Source organism: Eleginops maclovinus, chromosome 18, assembly GCF_036324505.1.
Source record: "Eleginops maclovinus isolate JMC-PN-2008 ecotype Puerto Natales chromosome 18, JC_Emac_rtc_rv5, whole genome shotgun sequence".
NCBI lineage: Eukaryota > Metazoa > Chordata > Actinopteri > Perciformes > Eleginopidae > Eleginops > Eleginops maclovinus.
Window position 1 is genome coordinate 4,171,322 of NC_086366.1, and position 18,579 is coordinate 4,189,900.

At 40.5% G+C, this 18,579-nt stretch overlaps 1 protein-coding gene across 1 annotated transcript in view; it reads left to right on the plus strand.

Annotated features, from left to right (window-relative positions):
• Nucleotides 1-18,579, plus strand: part of dner (delta/notch-like EGF repeat containing) — a 55,593-nt gene continuing 37,014 nt past the window's right edge. Inside the window, exon 1 of the mRNA XM_063907383.1 lies at nt 1-440. Coding sequence (XP_063763453.1) covers nt 150-440 — 291 coding nt within the window. The 5' untranslated portion in view covers nt 1-149. The remainder of the gene's footprint in view (nt 441-18,579) is intronic.

The following is an 18,579-nucleotide window of genomic DNA, read 5'->3' on the forward strand; positions in this document are numbered from 1 at the left end:
CTCAGGCTCCACATCCTTCAACAGCCTCTCTCTCTCTCTCTCTCTCACACACTCACACACACACACACACACACACTGCTCTCTGCTTGAACTCTGTGGGAACAGGAGAAAAATTCACACAAGAAGAAGAGCAGGAGAAACCAAAGAGGATGGGGATGTGCCACCGTCCTTCCCAGATGATCCAAAGCTCCTCGGCTCCTCCAATCCTTTTCCTCCTCTTCCTCCTGGGCAGCAGCAGGAGCAGCATCGTCCCCTCCGCCTTCCAGCTGGCACCGGACACCCCGGCCCCGGCAGAGCCCACCCCCACCCAGGCCACTCCTCGTCCGGACCCCTGCGAGGGACGACCCTGCCTCAACGGGGGCGTCTGCCTGGCCCTGCTGGAGGACACCTGGGAATACATGTGCACCTGCAGTCAGGGCTTCACCGGGCGCAACTGTGAGGTAGGGACCAGACAGTGTGCGTGTGTGTGTGTGTGTGTGTGAGAGGGTTTCTTAAATGACTTTATAAAGCAGCTGTATGTGCATTGATTCATATTTTGGACATTGTGTCAAACCTGCATCCTATTAGTGTTTTCTTTGCACGTGAGAAAAACTGAAAAGTAAACTTAAATTAAATGTAGTGTGTGTGTGTGTGTGTGTGTATGTATGTATGTATGTATGTATGTATGTATGTGTGTGTGTGTGTGTGTGTGTGTGTGTGTGTGTGTGTGTGTGTGTGTGTGTGTGTGTGTGTGTGTGTGTGTGTGTGTGTGTGTGTGTGTGTGTGTGTGTGTGTGTGTGTGTGTGTGTGTGTGTGTGCGTGTAAGGGTTTCTTCATGTGTGTTAATGACTTCATAAAGAAGTTGTATTTCCATTTTGTCATTTGTGTTTAGGCATATTAGAAGTACACCATTAATTCTTCATCATCTCAAGGAGTTCACCTTGGAACGTGTGTGTGTGTGTGTGTGTGTGTGTGTGTGTGTGTGTAACCTGTATCCCTATCGGTGTTTTGATTTGTATGCGAGCCCCTACAGTAGATGGTGGTGTGTGTGTGTGTGTGTGTGTGAGAGAGAGTGCGTTGTTCCTCCGATGGTTTTTTAATGGGAGCATGTGCTGTCACCGAGACACGGAGACGAGTGCTGCGTTGCTGTGGCAACAGGAGGAAAGAGAGAGAGGCAGCAGCGAGAGTGTGAACTGTAGATCTATATGTGTTTGTGTGTGTGTGTGTGTGTGTGTGTGTGAATATGGCATCAGGTAGTGTGTGTGAGATGTGAGTATTTCTGGATGTGAAGCTTTTTCTACCACAGTGAATCCACAGGTAGGGTTATAGATACATTCCTTTGTTGCACCATCAATGTGAAATGTGAGATAAAGCCTCTAATCTCCACTAACATCTGGCCTAACCGAGTCTTCACACTGCCTTCATTAACTGGAACATCTGGACACTCATTAATGAGCTTTTTTGTTTCATATTCCTAAAGTTATTCAAGTCCGTCTGCTTCTGCACGCTCAATGTCACCGGTCTCTCTGAAAAACGTTCAGCGTTGAAGAACTATTTGCATGATAGATTTGAGCATTAAGGTAAAGAGCCTCAGTGTTTTGTTCGGACTTAGTTGATAAATAATGTAACAATCATGAAGGGAAATGTAGATCTGAGATGCATTCTGCTCATCTGCGTCTCCTCAGTGTCCTTTCAGGATAAGAAACCCAACATGTCCAGCGGGGTCACTGAAAAAAAAGCATGAAGATGACTGTTAGTGAAAGATGATACTTTCTTCCATCAATGAGAAATGATTTGAGCAGGTACAAAAAAGGATCTTCTCTTACCCGTCCATCTTCTTACTGCATCATTTAAATCTACTCAAGGACATTTCAAGTTGTCCACCATGCACCGTCTATCTGCACAACAACCTGCTCCTCTGCTGGAGTACAGGGGATGTGGCTAAGCTCCTGTAGCATGAAAATGCAGCGAGTCCTCTGAGTCATGCGTCCCCGGCAGCAGAGAGGATAAATGAGTCTGCTGCAGCATCACGGAGGGAAAGGCAAGGTGACCGGGTGAACTTTAGCAGAATCACCAACAGGTGGCAGCCATACCCCCCCTTGTGTTTACATCTGGTTGTGCATACAGTATGTCTGCTTATCTTGTGTATGCATGCCCGTATATATGACATACGGGTGGTGGGTTGAATCCGATCCAGGGGCCCGATCAGTGTCTCCTTGGCGGTCCTGGTTTCAGAATAGAAAGCAGCTTCACTTCACTGCTCCACTCAAACCACAGAGGACAGTGTTGTCACACAACCTGAGCTGAGGCTGGACTAAACATGCATCCAGTTTTCATATTCTCCATGCAAAAGCTACCTTAGAGCACACCGTTTCCTCTTCTGCTGCCACACGATCCAGCTTTATCTCTAATGCAGCAAACATCAGGTCCAAGCACAGACCCGGAGCCAGGCCTGTGGGGGAATCATTGATTTATTTTGCCTCTCTCCCCTCCTGCTGGATGTTTCTTCTCCATGGAAACTGGAGCAGCAGTCAATTGAGGTTTGGTGAATGACCTGATTGGCTGAGCGCAGTGCTGGTTAGCATCCCTCTGTCCTCTGCATGCGTCACCACACAGATGGTCCGGTGAGAGAGGAGATCGAAGAACGAGATAGGAAGGACGCGAGGAGGAGGAGGAGGAGGAGGAGGACAGAGGATTTGGGAAAGAAAACTATTGATCTCTTCTTGAAAAGAGTGAGGTTTCGCAGCCTAGTGAAGAAATCCTGTTGTGTCTCCATCCTCCCTCACTGTCTCATTTCAAACTTGGGGCGTAGGATTAGAGCAGAAAACAACTTGTATGGTATGTTTAGGATTAAAACAGCCATGCCTGTTGATTTCAGGACATATACTGCAACATTTTTTAAATTATCCAGCTAAATCCTTTAAAAGCTTTGTGACAACCCCCCCCCCCCCAGCTGTGTTTTATATTCTGCAGGAATCAAAGCAAACCACAGCAGCAGGCGGCGGGGGGGAAACAAACCCGTTTAAGTCAGTGGCTGAGTTTCAATATCAGCCTGCACCTTTTCTGGACGGCAGCCTGTAAGCTGTCCTATTGGAATTCACTACCACTGGCCTTTCTCTAAGTTATTAGCTTTTCTGCCTGTGGCTTATTCATTATTGAAAGGCCTGTTGTGCGCCCTGATGGATTTGGTAACTTGCTCTACAACACAATAGAGCCGTGGCAGTGCAACACAGCCATCTGTCATGAAGCAAGACCGGGGACTTGGTGCTGCTCAGTTCATGTGGAAAGCAGACTGGATTTAAGATTACAGCCTCGGCATTATGAGTACTGAATGTACTTTAAATTGTGCAGTTATTGGGAGAGGTGATGTGGGACTGAAGGTGGTGGAAGAGGTGATATCTCTGAGGAAGTACAAACGTAATTAAGTTGTTTCTGCAGCCGATAGCTCTGCCTCAGTTTAGTAATTCACAGAGAGGGTTTTTTTTTAACTTAATGATGCATTTTAGAGGCTTCCTCGTCACCTTATTTCTTTCCACACCTGCAGGTGTTTTTCTCACTAACAGGTTTCTCTGATCCACCCTCTGGTTCATAAGCATCATTTCAGGCGTCTTAGTGTCACCTTTTTTTTTTTTAGATGTTTCACCTTTTCTTCCAACAGGCACAAGAACCAGAGGTGGAAGAAGTACTACATCTAAATAAAAAACTACATCGTTAATAAAAGTCCTGCATTGAAAATCTTACTAAAGTAAAAGTACAAAAGCATTGGTATCCAAACGTAAATCAAAAGTAAATTGATCGTATTTAATCATAGTTACAGTCATTGTGATTATTGATTCATGTTTTTATCACAGCTGGTAAAGGTAGTGTGTTTTAAATGTTACTTTACATACTGCTGCTGGATATCTTAACCAATGGATAATAATATGCAGTTTCAGAAAAATTAAATTCAGATCCTTTACTTAAGTAAAAGTAAAAACACTATGGTCTTAAAATACTCCACTACAAGAAAAAGTGCAATGTTTACTTTAAAAGTAGAAAAGTATTAGTATCAAAATATACTTAAAGTACAACAACTAAAAGTTATCAATATCCTGTTTTATAGAGTATTTAGTCCTGTATTCTGTCAATGAGGAACACTACAGGAAGTACTACAGGACTGCTTTATACCATATCATGTGTTTATGTTCAGGAAAGTTACTAAATACCTCAGAGTTGTAATTATGTACAGTACTTGAGTAAATGTACTTAGTTACTTTGATGGATGAGTCTGATAAAGTACATAAAGTTATTTAGAGAGTTTGATGATTTACAGTTGCCTGCCTGTTTGGTGGTATCAATCTTCCCTTTTAACTTCGACAGGAAAGTCGATATTATTTCCCACAGAGTCGAACTACTCCTTCAAAGTCTTCATTTAAACTTTGGTCACAGTATGTAAAAATCCTCTGCCATGATTACTATTTTTTTCTAACAGAGTTTCCACATTAAAAGTAGTAGAAACCTCAGAAGTTGAGGTCGCAGCAGCTCTACTTTCTTTCTCTTCCTCATCGATACATTCTGGATCTGACCACGCGCACCTCTGCACCTGCGAGCAGTGCGCATCATGGGGAGTTCAGAGGTCCTGCCTTTAAGAGTCACAGTACTATAGATTCGGTCTTACTTCACTCAAATCAGAAGATTGATGTGCAACAAACTCGGCAACTTGCAGCCTGGTAAGTGCAGTTAGCATCTTTGTTTGTTAGCTTGTTAGCTAGGCGTCACTGTTTAGTGAAAAGTAAAATAATATCTAATGGTATTTAGAAGGTCTTAGGAAGCTCCAGCGTCAGGTTAACATCCAACAATTTCACACAGCCATGTTTAGCATGTCATGACTTCCACTATGCTAATGCAGAGGAGGCTTCTTTGCAGGTGTGTGTGTTTAAAGGCAGGTGTGTGTTTGCTGCCTGAGTGTGTCCCGTTGTTGCGTCATTTCTCAAACCAGTGTATGAGTATTGTAATACAAACTATGTCATGTTGGTCCTTGACATTGAGGTCAATAGGTATTGAAAGCATGTGATAAGTCATTCAATTTAAAGCCTAAGAAGGTGTGTCAATCTTAACTTGCATTCAGACAGTAATTGAAGTGTGTGTGATGTGATTTGTGTGTATCTCAGATTTCAAGAGGTTGCACAGTCATATCCCACTGCAGTAGAAATATGTAGAAGCCCTCAATAATGAAACAGTGTAGTCATCTCACGACATAGACATACGTAAACACCTTTTCGAGTGGGGGGGTCTCTTCAAACTTGTCTTTTTATATGTGAGACCTGCAGACTTGGAGACCCCAGGACCACTGACTCGTTCCTGGTGCAGTTTCCCATGTTTTATGAATTTGGATGAAGCTACAGTATGCTGACATACGCTGCCCCGCCTTAGCGTAGATGCACTTCAGCCAGACTCTAAAAATAGCCTGTTTCACATTGATTGCATTGCATTTGCATGATAAATTCTCACACTTTGCAGATTTATTTTTCACAAGACTCAGCAACAGATTAAAGATGTTAATTAGATGTTAAGTTGAGAACAAAGCGAGAAACTTGCCATTAACAGAGAAGGTGAACCAAGGCAGAGACATGAAGCTATTTCATTGTTATTGTTTGAAAGGGAAGTGTGTGTGTGTGTGTGTGTGTGTGTGTGTGTGGCGGTCAGCTCTTTTCTCCCTGGGCCATTCACGCTGCTGCTACAGATACAGCCTGAGCCGCATCCAATTAAGCGGAGCTCAAAGCTCATCAGCAGCCTTTGGTCTCTTTGATACGCCTGGCTTGTTAGTGAGAGGGAGGTAGAAGCCACAAGGAATATGGAATATACAAATTCATACATATATATGTAGCTCCGGTAATAAGAGACCACTCAAAATGTTTCTGTTGAATTCCAACACATGTTGTCAGTAGTTAATAGAATACAAAACAAATAATAATAATTTAACTCATTCATATCTACAAATAGTAAAACCAGAGAGACTGATAATGCTGCAGTGTGTGTGTGGTGTGTGTGGTGTGTGTGTGTGTGTGTGTGTGTGTGTGTGTGTGTGTGTGTGTGTGTGTGTGTGTGTGTGTGTGTGTGTGTGTGTGTGTGTGTGTGTGTGTGTGTGTGTGTGTGTGTGTGTGTGTGTGTGTGTGTGTGTGTGTGTGTGTGTGTGTGTGTGTGTGTGTGTGTGTGTGTGTGTGTGTGTGTGTGTGTGTGTGTGTGTGTGTGTGTGTGTGTGTGTGTGTGTGTGTGTGTGTGTGTGTCAATGGCCTGTTTTATCCTCTTGCCAAAGAGGGACTCTTCGTACTGCTCTATTTGCTGAAGTACTTCTGTTGAACTCAATAGTGCCGTTTCTTCAGAGGAACATCGTGTGGCTTGTTTTCCTTAAGGGCCAATTAAGGTCTGTTTATTTTAGATGTCCTGATATCATTAAGAGCTATTATTTCCATACTTGTTGGTATTATAAAAGCAGCAAAGACAAAGGAACCAGAGAATGTTTGACATGAATTAATCATATAAGGAAAAGATTATGAACTAATCCATTCATTCATTGTTTTATTTGTAGTCTGCATGCTTGGTTGTAAGCTGATTGAACATAGATAAATAGATACATGAATAGGCTCCTTGGACAGTGAGGCATTTCTGAATTTGTATGTGTCTTCTACATTTTCACGGGGCATTTATTTGAAACATATAGTATGAGGGTGCTGATCTTGAATATAACATAAATCAATTCCCGCAAGAACATGACGGGGCTCCGTAAAAACAAAGCTCTCTCTCTGCCGTCTGACGCTCTATTTGACACAATCTTCATATTTCTGGAGTCATTATACCGTTATATTGTTTTCTGGCATCACTTTTAAATTGTACGAGGGAAATCTGCCTTTTTTATATGAGGGCTCACGGCGACAGATACCTGTTACCTGGTTAAGACAAAACCCTGCTGTCAGACACTCTTGAACATGATTCAGTATAAAGAACAGGGAGAGCAGAATGTGGTTGATTGAACCCAATTTATCTAATCTTTGTTGTAACTCAAAAACCCTTTGCAGGAGTCCCATAATTCACCTGTAAGCAGCGCTGTACAATCTTCCATTCATCATCGATATGAATGAACAGCATGAACATCACAATGCATCTGCGTATGAGAAAATCTCTGCTTTATAAAGAGGCAAACGCTTTTCCATATCTAATCTACAGTCTGCCTGATAGATAGCTCTTTAGGGCTTCCATGATACACCGAGTTTGTTGCTACATAAAGGCTCAGCGTGCACAGAAACCATCATCACAATCATTCATGATTAATTCATCAAATAACCAAATCAAGCAGCTGTTTTCCAATATCGTCTGTTTGGAGACGACTAATGTGGAGCCAGTTTTTACGAGACAAACCTCATGATGTCACATTATGATGTCGCCATGTTGCTGAAAATATACCTTCTTTGAATGTTTGCATCCTAAAATCTACTGTAGAGAGTTATTGTGTTCAATTCCTCTTCTCTTTGCCTTCACCGCCATTTAGAGCACCTACAGTAGTAGTATGCATACTGTGAAGGATATGGAAAAAGCTGAACCCCTTAAGGTTTAAGGGTTTATTACATATCCCAACATGATGTTTTTGAGGAGAATATTTGGACAGGTTTAGGATTAAGAGTTTGTTCAAGTTTGAAACAAGAAAAAGATCATTAAGATCAAAGCAGTTCAGCAAAAGGGGAAATATATTTTAAACAGAAGAAGTGTCCAAAGTTGAAAGAGTTAATCTTGTTGAAGTAAGGATGTAAGTTGTTGTTGTGGTTTTCACATTTGACTCGGAAAATAAGTGTCAACAGCTGCAAACTGTTGGATAATTTCCGTTCTTGTGTAATCCGTTACAGACGGTTTGGTGAACGCAGGGCTGCTTATAACCCTTCCGCTACCTTTTGATACAGAAAACCGAGTCTCCTTTGAGCTATTATCACGGAGCGATCACTATTCATGTTGATCTCCTCAGATGTTACGAGGCGGACCGTGCTGCCTTTGAGCAGGAGGGCTCGTGGCCAATCACTTGGGTAATTTCCATATCACACATCACCTGTTCTTTTGATCTGTGGGAAACATGTGCAGAGGAGGTGGTGTGAGGGGTGAGTGTGGCCTGATACATATGGATGCTACAGGAGATGAACTGAGTGCTTTTTTCCTCTGCGTATTGATCCATACATTCACCTACGGGTCCGTGATGACAGCTGAAAATCATATATTGGATTTATATTCTCTTGATGTGTTTGACAAGGTTAGCTCTTCAAGTAGCATTTGGACTCTGCTTGAATATTTATCATTTTAGCCCGAGTTTCTGGAGATGTTGCTCAGTAGTTTCCACCTTTTTGGTCCAGAATGGGTAGCAGGGGCCCTATTCTGCTCATTTTCAGGTTCATATTTGTATCTTGTTTCTGCAACATGTCTCCATGCTTTAATGTTAAAAAGGCTCTTATCTTCTCATACTGCCTGTGCTGCAGCACCTCTTTTCACCCTCTGTCTGAAACCACAGCCCAGTCTGCTGTGAATGGTTATCTGGCCAGCTCTGTTGTGATTGGTCAACTGCTTAGAGATGTCCCGCCTCTTAGCCTATCACATACAATTGAGACCATAAACTCGTCTTGAAAATGTTAAACGAGGTACTAAATCAAGTATCAAGTGAATGCATGCTCTTATAGACTTCTACCACTAAAGACACGTCCCTATTGCCTTACTTTTTCAGGCTGTTCACTTGTTGCTCATGTTAGCATTCAGCTCAATGAAAGCTTTGGTTCAAACCGTACATGCCTCAGTATTTCAAGGTCACTTGACAACCACATGAATCCTGTAAAATAGAAATGTCCCATGTATTACCTAACCGTAAAGCAGATGAAGGCACGATACAACTGAGAATGAACTGTGTAAAACATTTTGAAGGCACAGCTCTGCCAGTGACAATTTCATAAAGAAATCTGTGGCGACAGTCACTTTTCATCCCTTGTTTCACTACATACAGTTTAATCAGTTGCTGCTTTTCGAAGTACGTTTGAGAGCTCACATATCTTCAGGATGTATTGCAGCACTCATCATGCTCAGCGCTCCTATCTGTGCGTCATTTGCTCTTAAATCATTGTGAGTCTGCTGCTGCAACTTTCCTCCCTCTGTCCTGGATAGAAAATAAGTTAGTCCCATGTTCCCAGGGGTTCAGTTTAGGTGTTTTTTTTTATTGCTTCTTGTCTGCCCTTGTTGCTATTTATATCTTTTAATGGAGCAGCGAGTAGTGTCACGGTGCGCAGTATAATGCAAAAAAAAGGGGACGAGCAGCTCTTACTCAACAGCGATTCACCCCTATAATAACCCCCGGCTCTGACACCGTCTCTGTGCTGTCGCTCCTAATGATTCGCCTCCTTGTTGTTGCTGCTGCTGTCAACGTAATGAGTGTGTGTGTCAGCAGGGGTGTGTTTGCATGTTAGAGGTGGAAGTCAGGAACACTTTGCTGAATCGGAAAAATAAATATTACATTTATTTTGACACTTCAATATACCGAGAAACATTTGATATTAGATCTAAGTGAGACTGAGACAAATTATGACAAATAAAAACCCTGTTATAAAAACAAACCCATGTTAATCTTTAATCTGATCTTCATTGATCTTTACCATGGCACCAACTATGGTCTCTCTTTGTTCATACTAATTAAACATAGTATTAAAAAATACAGTATTACATTATGCAAAGTACAATAAACAAGTACATGAATTATGTTCAGTTTCCCTCGTGTTGCGGCCGCCTCTTCTCTGGCTTCAACAGGTTCCTCCTACACACAAATGTTGTTTTTATTTGGTATTGAGTCACATTTTAAAGCTGCTCATATACACACTAATGTGTTATGTGTTCAGTGGATGGACGGCTCTCATGGGGATGCAGTCTGTAGCTGTGAGGAATATTCATGGAGAGTCTTAGCTGGGAAAGGAGTAAATGAGGAGGTGGTATAAAAGTGATGTAATGTGCCTGTCCTTATCTTTCAAACTCCTACATACGAAGAAAGCATTGCAAGTGCTCCTTCGACAAAAAGCAAGTTATTAAGGCGGGATAATTTTCAGATATTTACACCACTTAATGATTTTAGAAATCTAATGTTGGGCTATAAACAAACTACATCGAGGTCACATGACTTCACTTCACCATCGCTAAGCAAAAGACGGCTAAAGTTTTTAAGCTTCAGACATTGTGGGGTATTTACTGACACTTTTTTATGTCGTAGAACAAAGCGTTAACATCTTTGAGATGGTGGAAAATATTGTATAGCTTTCAAAAAAATCTATATAATATCGTACCGTTATGAAACGCTTTACACCTCTAATAGAGGAGAGAACTCTTGACCTGTGTTTGATGTTAGGGAGGATTATTTTGGAGAGCCTGCAAATAAAAGCAATAGTTAATCAGCAGGCTTTACAGTGAGAAAGTCTATAGATAATTAAAGATGTGGGAGGATGTAGGAGAAGGTCATGATGTGTGAATAGCACATTTACATTGAGTTAAACAAAACTGCTTTATCAGAATCACAAATATGACAAAGAAAAGTGTGTCTGGGGCACCTGAGGAAGAGAAGACCTTGAGGTAGTGTGTTCCTCTTTTGAAAAGTGTTTTTATTTTCCCGTGTTTGGAGTTAAGACCTAGGTTAGGTCATGTTAAGCCATTGCATTGATCACTGTTGTGTTAGAGGAAACATAAATCAATGGGGACATAGTGTGTTTTGGATAGTGGAGGCTTCATCCTCTGCTCTGTTGACCCTCTTCCTTTCAAAAGACGTGACTCAGTAACACACAGAAACACACAGAAACACACAGAAACATGACTTCTCACATCAGTTGATCTTATATTATTTGATCACTCTGACTGAGAACAAGTGTGTACATTCTGGTTTGTGTCCTGAACATCTTCTTACGGTTGTAGACATGTGTGTGCCAGCTTAATCCACAAAAGCTCCCTTCAGGACCAGCAGAGCATCTCCTGCGGAGGGAGGATCGAGGCGCCCGCAGACAGCTGCAGGCGTCAGACTCAGAGATTAGCTCTATTAACAGCGAGGCATGCAGCCAGTTGATAGGGAAAGGCGCTGTGCAAAACTAAGGCTGCATGTGAGGATAGTCCTGACAAAGTATTACAAAACAAGTTAACATTTAGCCTGAAATATAATTAAAGTTGGTTCTTGTAAAAAGCAATATTAATTGTAGGGTGTGCAGCAAGCTAACATCAACATTGACCACCTATAATAAAATATAATATATATACACATCAAACTCAAATAAATCAAAATGAGTTTAAAAGTTCAGAGCTAATAGTAACATTAAAGAGCTTTAAGTTAACAGCTAATAGTAAAGAGCTAACTGTAAAGCGCTTCAGTTAAAAGGGTAACAGTAAAGAGCTAATAGTTAAGAGCTAACAGTTGAGAGCTAACAGTTAAGAGCTTTAAGTTAACAGCTAACAGTAAAGGGCTAACTAAAGGGCTAACAGTAAACAGCTAACTGTAAAGTGCTAACAGTTAAGAGGTAACAGTAAAGAGCTAATAGTTAAGAGCTAACAGTGAAGGGCTAACAGTAAAGGGCTAACTATAAAGAGCTAACAGTAAAGGGCTAACAGTAAAGAGCTAAGAGTTAAGAGCTAACAGTGAAGGGCTAACAGTAAAAGGCTAACTATAAAGAGCTAACAGTAAAAAGGGTAACAGTAAAGAGCTAATAGTTAACAGCTAACAGTGAAGGGCTAACAGTAAAGAGCTAATAGTTAAGAGCTAACAGTGAAGGGCTAACAGTAAAGGGCTAACTATAAAGAGCTAACAGTAAAAAGGGTAACAGTAAAGAGCTAATAGTTAAGAGCTAACAGTTGAGAGCTAACAGTTAAGAGCAACAAGTTAAGATCTAATAGTAAAGGGCTAACAGTTAAGAGCTAACAGTAAAGAGCTAACAGTTAAGAGCTAACAATTAAGAGCAACGTGTTAAGAGCTAATAGTAAAGGGCTAACTGTAAAGAGCTAACAGTTAAGAGGTAACAGTAAAGAGCTAACAGTTAAGAGCTAACAGTTAAGAGCTAGCAGTTGAGAGCTAACAGTTAAGAGCAAATAGTAAAGAGCTAATCGTAAAGAGCTTACTAGAGCTTGCTAACTTTAACTTGCTCGACCCCTGCCTATTTCAATAATGATTTGTTTGATATATAAAATGTGTTTAATATAGTATTGCGTGATGGAGTTGGTTTAGAAGGGATCTATCCAAACATTTTGCCTCAGTTTAACAATCAACTCACACAAGATTCTTGAGGAATCTTTCAGCCCTACTTTTATTTGAAAACATTTCAAAAGCAGATTATTTTAGCTCAAATCCGCTTATAAAGCTCGGTCCAGGAAACAAGAAGAAGCTCTGAGTCATATTTGGTATTGTCACATCATCCTCCTGCCTCTCCCTCTGTTGTTGTTTGTACATATTCATGTGGGCGGTGTGTAGCAAAAGTTCTGGAGCTCTGTCAAACAAAATGGAAAGAGCTACATCTTCACTCTCGCGGATTATTAAAAAAACATACTCTTCCTATTCGGGGACAAATCTTGTGGGAGGACAACGATGAAACATGTCCGGTGATGCCTCCCCTCCATGAGGCCCACTTTCTCAACTCGCTGCCCCCATTTCTCTTCTAGGGTTTCCGTGGCAACAGAGCAATGACGAAGTGGAGACAAAGCATCAACAGGTGGAGAAGCAAAAAAAAATGTCAGCCATGCCTACTTCCTGTTTTGGTTTTTCAGAAATTTCACCCACATTATAACACTTCTCAATAGGAGGTATGAGATAAGTTCTGTTTGTTATTCGAGTGTAAAAATATCCCTCATTCTGTTATCCGACTTCCTGAGAAGCAGGTAAAATATAAATGTGATAATTTACAGATTTTTAAGGTGACAGCGGGAACAGCATGCTCCACTTGCTGTGTCTCTGTGACTAATTCCCAGTGGCAGCAGGACCAGCTCCAGACCCATTTTTAGCCTGACATGAATTCAAAAGAGCTATTTTGCCTATTTTACCTCTGCTACATACCTATATAAATCAATAAAATCTGAGCCGGAAAAAAGGTACATTTACCCCAGTACTGTTTTTAAGTGCAATGTTGAGCTACATATTGAGCTCCACTTTTTGCTTTATTAATTAGTTTTATGTTTTTAGTTTGCAAATCAAGATGTTTGCATAGAAACACAGGAGTTTATAAAACATAGCCTAATGTCTCGTTACAGATTACACAAAAGCAGCTTACTTTATAAATCTAGCCAATTGAGAGATAATTGAATGGCATCTATAAGCATTAAGCTCATTTTTCTAATTTATTTTGAATTATGGGTTGTTTTAAAAAATATAGATTTTTCTGCATTGGATACTTTTAAGTTATCTCCTTAACCAAAATTTGCTGATAAAACTTACTTTTACTTAAGTAAGAATTCCATTGCATGAACTTTATTGTACCAGAGCTTTTTTGCAGCGTGTTTTTAGTACTTTTAATTAAGTAAAGGATCTGAGTACTTCACCACCACAGCCTGAAAATCACTCCTTGAGACACCTCTTTGATTTAGTTCCAAAAACAGTTTTTCTTTCATGCCGGCGCCAGTTAAATCCTGTCAGCAGTAGGTGTCACCTTTTTCTTTTTTTCTCCTTACAGTGGATATCTTGTTTGGCAAGGAACCTTCTGTGCATGTAGGTCAGAGCGAACAGCGAGCTCTTAGATCAGTGCACAGAATGACATCCATCTTAACCAGCATGCGGCCTGAAAGAGAGTCTTTTTTTATATTGCATTATATCGTTTTTCCCCCGCAGAAAGATACTTATTAATACTATAATTCACTCCCTAGACACCTCAAACCACACAAACTCCAACTTCTAAATCCACTAACTAATGCTCCGTCTTCTCAGTCAGTCTGATCACAGCGGGTAGTTACTTTTTATTCAGAAAGTAATGATGAAACAGCATGTCATATAGAAAGACAGCTTAAGAGCAGGGGGGAGGGCTCCCATCCAGATCATTAAGTGGTTTGTGTTGCACAGCAGAGTCCGCGTCAGATTTATTGTTTCACAGAAGACTGCAGCAGAGAAAATACAGAAATTACAGTTTCTGACCCAGCAGTGTCATTACTGCATAGTCATTAATATATAGCCTAATGTATGAGTGAAATAGAAACACACACACACAGACACACACACACACACACACACACACACACACACACACACACACACACACACACAGCATGCTCATCGCAAACCATAAATGACTCTAACTGTGGAATGTTTTCCAAACACTGAAATACTAGGCCTAAAGCTCGTATTTCTCAGTTAATAGCCTGTTATCTGTTAATTAAGTTCCACAAATTACAGTGCATCATTGTGCAAGATCCCTTCAAAGATAGGGGCAGTACAATTTAGCTGAATCTAGGTTTTTACCCAGTTTAGAGGTGTGTTTTCTACCTGGTTAAGGGGCTTCACTGGTTGGAGAGGACCAGAAACAGCCTGATTCACCTTTCCTCAGATTCTGCTAGCTTTGCATTAGACCAATAGAGTGGTGCAGTGATGACGTACTCGTGTAGGCAGACCCGGAAGTTAGCATAGCCAAGGCTCCCTGTACAAAAAGCCAATGTGATTCTTCCATTGGATTTCAATATAATGTGGAAAAAAGCTCCATTTTTATGATACTTACACATTTTATTCAGAAGGATCATCTCCACATATTTATAACCACTTTGTAAAAGCATTTGCCAGAAGCTAACGCCTTAAAGCTAGGCTGTAAACAAACTACATCACATCGCACGACTTCATGTCACCGCTAAGCTAAAGGTGGCTAATGTTCGTCGTGGTGCCGGTTAGTAGTCTCATTTACTCACTGGCTAGAGTACATTGTTTTAATGACACAAAGACATGGATGAAACAGGAAAGTCTCTTGAGCTTGTGTCAACCACAGACCTTATTCCAGGCATCTAACAATACACATGTTTAAAAAAACATGTAAGGTAACTGGAATTGGTAAAATGCTAATTAATTTCCAGGTTTTAGGACTCCTTCCTGCACCACTTTACACTGCACCTAGTCCAAACAAAAGTAAATCTAGCCTAGAGATGGCTGGTCCAAACTAAAATATAGTTTTATGATGCAGCTAGCTCACTCGTCGGTGACTTAAGGCATTTTTAGTCAATTTAAAAACTGGACAGCTAGCAACAGCAGCTCTTTTGTTAGGAGCGATCCAAACAGTGTCATTTTTCATATCGTACGTCCTGCTCCAAGCTACTCTGAGATATATTATCCTCCTCATAATATCTCAAGTGATGAGGTCTGTTCAACTTTTGACAGCTTATAAAAATATTGTAGTCCCAGCACTGACACTGAGCCGATCTCACAGCTAATCAAGAGTAACTGCAGCGCTGGATCAAGCAGACGGACTAGCTGTCATTGTAAAGTGAAAATGCTGCAGAGAGGGAGATGTAATACCAAACAACAATGTAAAAAAAAAAAAACCCTCTATCTCTCCATCTGTCAGCTGCAAGAGCCACTTCTGATGAATTCACAAAGAGCCCTGAAAGCACCAGATCCATTTAAGTCTTCGTCTGATAGAATAAGAAGACAGACAACTGTGTCCCAGCCCCGGAGAAGAGACGTCCTGGAGCCCGGCTCCACTCGGATAGATATAAATATAGCCTTGCAGCAACTAGTCTCTTTAATCATCCTCCCCTCACTTAGTATTCTCTTTACTCCTCGCCTCCTACTCTCATTTCTTGCATCAGTTCCCGTCCATCTCTCCGTCTATATTGGCATTCGGGAGTTAAAGAGGTGATCTTGTTTTGAAGGGATGCTGTTTGGAAGATAATTGGAGGTGATTTAATGTCAATAAGTGCATTGCTTTGTTTTGGATTTTGAGTGACAGCATAAATTAAAGCGCTGATAAACAAAAAGTGAAGCTGTTTAGGAAGGGGATGATTTATAATATAGGATCTTGATGGGAATTCATGAGCAGGAAGGACACTTTCACCTCATCATCATGTTTTTTTACCTCCATTGCTCCCACCTATTTACATCTATTTATGCATCAAGGCGAGATGGAAATGTATCAAGGTGCTCGGGCCATGTTTGTGTGGGCTCCATGGATCCAAATTTTGAAAGAGGAGTTGCTCTTTGAAGCCACTGGGCCAGGAAGTGATGGGGAAGTTTGAGCGAGAGGGAGGGATGGGCAGACGGCTTTGATGTGCAGAAATAGATAACATTAAAGGCTCACGGACAACAACACACACTTTCTGGTCATGCACGGTACAACAACTTGGATGAATATGAAGCAGATGGTTGCAGATTTATCCCAGAATGATTTCAGATATGATTTTGGAAAATGTACACGAGAGGACAATGCAATTCTGAGAGCCAATTTTGAGGACAATGTTTTATTCTTTGTTGTAAAACGTTTCAGTCTGATACAGTTATGAGCAGCCAGAAAATGTAATAAATGTTACTAGAAAACCTGTTTTTGGGATGAAAAACTTACTCTAAATGCAATTAGTGTGTATTTTGAGTTAAGTAGTATCACAGGCAGCTGTTGGGAGTAAGGGATGATTGTTATCCATCTTTTTCTGCTGAACTCCCTCCGGCTTTACTGTAAATAATGATATGTTTTTTATGAGGCTTCAAGAAGGGCTGCACATACTTTTCGCCTCGCTGGCCATAAAAACAATGATATATAAAAACCTTCTTTGTGTATCTTGTGGAGAACTCTGAGCAGACTATACTTAAGACTGGGGTGTTTGAACAAAACCTAAAAGGCCCTAGTAAATATTTCATAAACCGTCTTCAAACTAATTGTGTGAATTCCGATTCACACTGATACTGTCACACTCTCATTAGTGACTTTTTCCAGTTGTTTACTACCTGATCAGCACCAAGCAGCACAGTGACACCATTATCAGCTAGCTGGTGGACATAGCAGAACATTCAGCTCCAGATATATCCCCTGTGACGTGGTGGAGGCCAAACACGGAGCTAAAATGGGAGTAAATATTGGATTTACATTCATCAAGTTGGAAAAACACCTTCAAATAAATGCTAATGTTACTCCATGTATGCTGGGTTTGACTCACACAGGTAATGAGGACTGGACTGAGACCCATCTCGGACTCTTCTTGGGTGACTGGAGAGACTCAGACTCAAGAAGTGGTGCCTTGACTACAACACTGATTAATACTTTGGCTCAACAAACAGTTTCCGTTGACCTTTATGAGTTATCACAACTTCTAAGGAAATAATGTTCACCCTACATTGAGTTAGGGGAGTTAGATATTTCTCCACAATGAAATGTATTTTTTAAAACCACTGATTCAATAATTTGAAGCACATGTTTTAAATGGATTATTCCAATGACCTTTTACACATTACTTTAAAGTATTTTTGAGTGTTGACGACAGTGATTGTTAACACAAGTTTAAAGCTGACAACCATTTTAAAATAAAGTTGCTTCAATTAGATTTCTTTAATGTTTTTGGAGTATTAAGAGCTTTTAGCAACATAATGCATGTCAAAATGTAATTGTTGCATGTGCTAAAGAAACTTTAACCAAACATATTTGAGTATTTGTGGATCAACAAAAGAATACAGAAACTCCATTTTTTTTTTGCTCAATATTTATGTCTTCAACTGAATTGCTTGTGTTTTTGAAGTAGCTGGAACTTTTCTCTTTTTGTAGAGCGTTGTTTACACCTGATCTCACACGTCTCCTGACAGCTGTCACTCTCTTCATATTTGATGATTTGATTCATGTCATCTCTTTTGCTCTTAAAAGAAAAAAGCCTGAGGACAAAAACGTAGGCTCAGTCTCTAAATTGGTCCCTGTCTGCTTCTGCTGGCTCTTCAAATGACATGATCATGCAATAATTTTAACCCTTATATGGGCAATAGCTTATACATATTTTGGAAGAATTGATTGATTGCTATTTTCTAAATTACACCCATATTACACAGTTACTGCACCCATATTACACAGTTACTGCACCCATATTACACTGTTACTGCACCCATATTACACAGTTACTGCACCCATATTACTGTTACTGCACCCATATTACACTGTTACTGCACCCATATTACTGTTACTGCACCCATATTACTGTTACTGCACCCATATTACACTGTTACTGCACCCATATTACTGTTACTGCACCCATATTACACTGTTACTGCACCCATATTACTGTTACTGCACCCATATTACAGTTACTGCACCCATATTACACTGTTACTGCACCCATATTACTGTTACTGCACCCATATTACTGTTACTGCACCCATATTACACTGTTACTGCACCCATATTACTGTTACTGCACCCATATTACAGTTACTGCACCCATATTACAGTTACTGCACCCATATTACAGTTACTGTTCCCATATTACACAGTTATTACACCCATATTACTGTTACTGCACCCATATTACAGTTACTGCACCCATATTACTGTTGCTGCACCCATATTACAGTTACTGCACCCATATTACACTATTACTGCACCCATATTACAGTTACTGCACCCATATTACACAGTTATTACACCCATA